Source organism: Euleptes europaea, chromosome 2 (genome assembly GCF_029931775.1).
Source record: "Euleptes europaea isolate rEulEur1 chromosome 2, rEulEur1.hap1, whole genome shotgun sequence".
NCBI classification, from domain to species: Eukaryota; Metazoa; Chordata; class Lepidosauria; order Squamata; family Sphaerodactylidae; genus Euleptes; species Euleptes europaea.
In genome coordinates this window covers 77,728,453-77,735,144 of record NC_079313.1, presented here as the reverse complement: position 1 = coordinate 77,735,144, position 6,692 = coordinate 77,728,453, and the positions used below count along the sequence as shown (strand labels likewise).

Sequence of the window (6,692 nt, the reverse complement as noted above, 5' to 3'; positions counted from 1 at the left end):
ACAAAATTGAAGTAGGCAGGGCTCTGTATATTTGGTAATTCCATACAAGCACTACCACAGTATTCAATTCTGAGCGCAGATAAGCTTGAAAGTCTGCCCAATAAAATCCTAGAAACCAAAGAGAAGGCTAAGTGAGATTCCCAGTAGTTAGGAAGAAGGGCTTCCATGCCCCTACTCATGACCAACAGAAGATAAAGTACACAAAACAAGAAAATATATGACGTCTCCAATTTATAGATTCAGCCTCCCTTGGCATAAGATTATTCATTTTTGTGCATGTGTATTCTGAAATGCAAACAGTACACATAGCCCAAGTACAGAATACTTTCCACATTCTGTTTCCAAGGCCAAGCGGAAAGAACGCACTACAAGTTGCATCAGACTGGGATTTCCCAGATTTGTCTAGCAAACCCACATTCAGCTGCTTAGCAGTATGAGAATGAGTTTTTCAGGGTCCAAGAAATCCTTTGCCCTACAGTAGTGAAAGCAGGGCCAGATTTTTATTCAGAGCAGCATCAGGAGGCAGCAGGTGTTCAACATCTCTTCACATCTGTCACTTCAGTGAACCTAAGCAACTGTACATAAAGGAGGTGCAATGAGTCACATACAAGGCAGGGTATGCCCGAAAGTGGCTGACATGGGCAGAGGTCACAAAGTCCACGGCCTTTACAGGGACCCGATGCTGCCGCCGGGCCTCTATCATGGTCTCCACATCACTAGCAAGGATAACACCATCAGCTTTGGAGTACAAGTAGAGCTCAGGCCAGGAAGAGGGTTGCCTCAACATGGCATCATAGTGGTTCTCGTGTACAAAGCGGGTCAAAGGATACAGCAAGATCCGCAGTGTCACCACCAGGACTGCAAATGTCAGGAGGAGGAAGTACTTAACATACACATTGGTTGATCCTAAGACAACTGACAAGGCACGGAGGCCTCCTTTCAGGTTCTTCCTGCCAGGAGCACTGTCAAACACAGTACCCACCACTCGCAGATGCTGGAATTGCTGGTGAGTATGGAGGAGCTCCACAATGTAACGGTACAGCATGACACCACCATTGCTGAAGACATGAAAAAGCAAAGGCCTTGTGTCCATTTCGTAGTCAAAGAGGAGCTCCAACAACTTCTTGGCCAACTTCTGCAGAGACTTTATACCCATGGATTCTGAAAAGAACACCAACCTCCAGGGAGCTGTGTAGCGGATCACTATGCAGCCCTGCAAGGAATACACAAATTGTAGTGTGAGCCATACAATACAATCTGGCAAAATCCCTCTCCTCCTGCGCTAATAGGCATATCACTTTCAGCAGTTAAGAATTACTCTCCCCAAACCCTTTCGCTCAGGAAAATGGCAATACTGCTCTATAGATGCTTCATATAATGACAACGTAACTAGTTAGTAGTGGGAGATGAAGAGTTTTTCAGAGCCTTGATTGGCCAGGAGACTAAAAGCAACAATACAATCTGGCAAAATCCCTGTTCTGTGGCATATTCATACTAACCAGCAAACAAAAAATGCAGAAAGACAACAGATGCAGGAGCCCTGCAAGTACTCTATGGGCTGAACCAGATCCCTCCTTTCAATCTGGCCCCTTGTGACTCCTCTTTAGCCTCAACCTCTTTGTGTTATGGCCACTAGTATCATCTTTATGATCCTAAATAAGCACATGATAGTGACCCTGGCAGGGCAAGCAGCAAAGAAACATTCCTTCCTTCTCAGTAGCAGTTGCTTCCTTAGGGGTCACTCTGCACCTAGCCTAACAAAACTGGTGCCGATGGAGCAACATCTGTACAACACTAATGTTGTACATGTTCATATGCTAAAGAGTCAGGCAGCAAATACATGTGTTCTTAAATCTCCCCAAAACACACACACTAATTTAAGTTTAGTAACATGACCCTGCAATAAGGGAACTCTGATCTTAGGTTTTATGCATCTATTGCAGGGATAACTTACCCAGACATAGTGAGGAACAGGCATAGAAAGATGAGCAAAGCATCTTGACATGAGACTGACTATATGCAAGGTTGAATCAGTTATACACAAATCTTTACAGAAATAGAAGCCACACAGAAACCAGATATATACTGATTTTAACAGTATTTGCCACTAATTCACTTATCAAAATGTTATCCTTTGCTGTAATACCCACAGTAGACCCATTTACTGGACTGGGGAATAAACCACTGGAAGGCTGCGAAGAACCTTCCCTGGTTTAAAGGTTTTAGACCATTTTCTAGATCACAGTACTGGAAAAGGGTTACAATCAGTCCAATTACAACATTGTAACATAGAGGATCTGACTCAGTATATGACAAATGCAATCTGTATAAGTTAGCAATTAAATATTACAGTCCCAGTTGTCAGAACTGCAAAAAAAGTTGTGACACACTGCTTTTGCAGCTGCTGTCCTGAGTTTGAGATTAATTATTTACTGCATTTTCATACTATTCATGCTTGCTAGCCATTAAGTGTGCTATCTTTTAACTAAACGGCATTTATACTTTTAATCTTCACCATGATTTCTGAACCACAGCAGAAAATGAAACTTCTGCCAGTACTGTATTCCATGTGCTCTCTTAGTTAAGTAATAGCAAGTTCTAGTGAAGTCAAGAAATCCACACATGCCGGCTGATACTTTGCACATTTACTTCCAAGTAAGTCTCACTGAGTTCAATGGGACTTCCTCTCCATGCCAGTGTACAGAGGACTGCAGCCCTAGTTTTCCTCGGTCCAACATGCAAATCTTCTAATCTGCACATCCCCATTCTCTTTATAAAAGTACAAAGATACAATGTTCCACCCCAAAACCAACTTCGAAAACTCATATAAAACATTTTTCTTCTGGGAGCCTATCTCAGCCGTGGCTATCTAGAATGGCATTTTCTAGTATTCTCAGCCAGGTTGTGGAATGGCCTGCCTGTTGAGGTCAGAAAGGCTCCTACCCTTCTGGCTTTCCAGGAGCTATGTAAAACTGCAAAGATCAGGAGGGCTTTTAAAAACATGTAATGGGACTATACTGTAATGAAATTCTTTTCAGAAATATGTTTTAGTAAAGGGTCAGGGATTGTGGTCTGTACTACATTGTCTAGTATGTACGGTCTGTTGCTATAAATATTACCGTACTATGTAATTCCAGCACTATTTAGCGTGTCATGCTAATACTTATGCTTTGTTTCAGCTCCGTTATCATATTTCTTTTTGCTTGGATATTTTTGCAATGACAACCTCTATTGTATTGTTTATTGGATACCCCATTCTGTCTTGGATATCCCAACTGTCTTGCGCTGTGTAATCTGCCTTGTGTCTTGGTGAGAAAGGCAGACTATAAATGATGGCAATAACTGTACACTACTGATGGATAAGTATGAAAAACCCCTGCCCTCTTAGGGCCATACCTTGGGTAAGTGCAAACGCCTCGTGTTTCCTTTGCTAGGACTAGAAATAGATAAATGTGCTCTATGTCAGTGACTCATGTAGAAGAAAACTCCAAATACAAACCCTGTGCCTGTCAGTTGCAATGATGCTTGCATTATCTTAGAGTTCAGTGCAACAATAATATCTTTAGTAAGACAGCAGGAAAGAATCTGTACAAACCCTTTTCACATAAAACCATTTCCAGTTCATGTTGTACAACCAAAATAGCTGTAAACTCATCTGCCACAGCAACTGGGAGAGAGACAGAAAGAATGCCACAGCCAGGGGATTCCCAAGGCTTGGATGTCTGAAACTTTATCAATTGAAACAGCTAAATGAAGGTTTGACTTTCAGTATCTCTAAAGCAGAAATAGACATTAAATATGAAACTTTGAGTCATAGAGGCAAGAAAGGGCCCCTACAAATCCTGTGACAAATAGCTGTTATCTAAAGGCAGCCCACCAATATACAAAGTACACCAATATCCACCCATCATACGTTCAAGCAGGATATTACAAAACAATAACAGTGCAGATAACACTAAGAGTGCTGGTAATATGGAACTCTTAAAGAGTCCACAAAATAAATCTGGATCCACCTAAAGTTACTCTTTGTAATTTAATGTACATAACGAGGTCCCACCAGACAGCCAGTGTGATGTAGTGGTAAGTATCAAACTAGGTGGGGTTGGAAAGTGCTAACAAATAGCAGCTAACTTATGGCGAGCCCATAGAGTTTTCAAGGCAAGAGATGTTCAGAGGTGGTGTGCCATTACTTGCCTCTATGTCACAATCCTGGTATTCCCTGGTGGTTTCCCATCCAATTACTAACCAGGGCTGACCCTGCTTAGTTTCTGAGATCAGACTAGCCTGAGCTATCCATGTATCAGCAGAATCTGGGAGACCTGGGTTCAAATCCTCATCCTGTCACAGAAGCTCACTGGGTGACCTTGGACCAGTCGCCTGCTCTCAGCCTAACCTACTTAAAAGTGTTGCAGAGAGGATTAAAAGGAGAATCACGTAAGCCATTTTGAGTCCCCACTGAAGAGAAAAGCAAGGTAGAAGTGAAGAAAATAAATACATAAACAATTCACTTTCACTATACAAGAGGTCAACAACTTAGCTCTACAATAAAACATGCATGAAAATTTTAGCTACCCGTCAAGGAACAATTAAATCTAATAGTGACTTTTGACATTCTTATTTCTAGACTGCACGCAAGCAAGTGGATAGACAGGGAATGCAACACAGGAGTCTGTTGTAGTTCATACCAGCCCTGGGCATATAAAACTACACCCTAGGTTTTTGATGAAAATTGTTTATCAAAAAGAGAAACATGTGGAATAAATCTATCGCAAGAAATATAAAAGAATGACACATGCTACAACAACAAATAGTGCAAAGTGCATTCCTGGATCCCTGAATGTACCTGCAATGTTTCTAGCGCTGAAAAAAAAACAGTGGAGAACCTGCAGTGTAACAGTTAACAAGTGAGCACTACTCACCTTCTTAAGGTAGATGGTGCTGTACTTCATTAGATACTGATCTCTACAGCCAGCCCACCCAAGCAGTATCACCACAGGCAGGTTGTGTTTATTTACCTCCTTAGCACTAGCACCTGAAAAGGAAGAAGACTGAAGTCTGCATTTCTCAACATAAGCAAGAGGGACCACAGAAAACGAGAGAAAACAAACACACACACACTCATGAACACATAAAAGTGCCTCGTACCAGGTCAGAGCCAGCGTGGTGTAGTGGTTTGGAGCGGTGGACTCTAATCTGGAGAACAAGGTTTGATTCCACACTCCTCCACATGAGTGGCGGAGGCTAATCTGGTGAACTGGGTTGGTTTCCCCACTTCTACACATGAAGCCAGCTGGGGTGACCTTCGGTCAGTCACAGCTCTTAAGAGCTCTCTCAGCCCCACCTACCTCACAGGGGGTCTGTTGCGGGGAAGGGAAGGTGACTGTAAGCCGGTTTGAGTGGCAGAGAAAGTTGGCATATAAAAACTAACTCTTCTTCAGATCATTAGCCTATCAAGATCAGCACTGAATACTCTTGACCAGAAGCAGCTCTGCAGGGTATCAGGCCTTTCACATCACCTACTACCATGTGATCCTGTTAACCGCAGATATCGGGGATTGGATTTAGGACCTTCTATAGGAAAAGCAGGTGCTGTACCACTAAGCCACGGCCCACTCACTGCCCTCCACCGTTTGCACGGCAAGCATTGGCCCAGGCATTTTATTGAGCCTCTCCACGGTTAGCCGTGCGCTCCGCTTCACACCCCACTCCACCCAGCACCCTGGCGCCAGAGGATAGGGAACTCAGCCTCGCATCAAACCCCTCAGAACCAGACGGAAGGCAGCACTCAGTTCCCTCCAGGGTCGGTCCGTCCGTCCGTTCATTCATTCAGCATGCGGCCGCCCCCGGCGCTCCGTGGACGCGAGTCTTCCCGGAGACCGATCCCTTACCCACACTTCCCTCGGGGGAGTCAGGCGGCATCTCCACGGCGCAGCCCAACTCTGCGGCCCTCGCCCCCATCCCTGAGCCGGCTCTCAACGGCTCGCCGCTCCGCTCGGAATTTCCGCTACTGCCGCTTCCGGCCGTAGCTGCCGGAAACTCCCGCCCCTTTCCGTGAGTCTTCCAAGAAACCTGGAGGGACAGCCGAGCGCGCCACCTCACTTCCTTAGTAACCGGAGTGCTGCTTAGCAACGCAGCGGCCTTAGCGACCCCCTCCTCCTCCCGAAAACAAACGAGGCGAACGGAACGGAAGGGGGCCCGTGCGAAGTTTTGTCAGGACCCGCAAAAGACGTTTCCGGGTCCTTAGGCGTGGAGCAGAGTCCAAAGCAGTTTCTGTAGTCTAGGGTCAGCCCCGGGCGAGGCAAGATATACGGTATATATGGTTCACAGTGGGTAGCCGTGTTAGTCTGTCTGCAGTAGTAGAAAAGGGCAAGGGTCCAGGAGCACCTTAAAGACTAACAAAAATATTTTCTGGCAGGGTATGAGCTTTCGTGAGCCACAGCTCACTTCGTCAGATACAGCTAGAATGTGAATCCATCGGTCTTTAAATAGAGGAGAGTGAATTCAGACAAGCATTAGTATGTAAATGTTAACAGTATGTCAATGTGAATAGCGGGCATGATGGGATGAGGTGTGGTCTGCAGAAGAGTCTGATGTCCAGGGGAGAGATGGGTGTGGAGAAATCAGCACTGGTAATGAGCCATGAATGCAAGGTCTTTATTCAGCCCAGTATACGGTATATATATGGGTATACG

At 44.8% G+C, this 6,692-nt stretch overlaps 1 protein-coding gene across 1 annotated transcript; it reads right to left on the bottom strand.

The window, feature by feature from the left end:
• Positions 1-545: 545 nt before the first annotated feature.
• Positions 546-5,919, bottom strand: TMEM53 (transmembrane protein 53). Its single transcript, XM_056844792.1, has 3 exons — positions 5,889-5,919; positions 4,920-5,032; positions 546-1,213 (listed from the first exon to the last, which is right to left on the bottom strand). Exons 1-3 carry the CDS (start codon positions 5,917-5,919, stop codon positions 554-556), a joined length of 804 nt encoding a protein of 267 aa, XP_056700770.1. The 3' UTR covers positions 546-553.
• Positions 5,920-6,692: the final 773 nt, after the last annotated feature.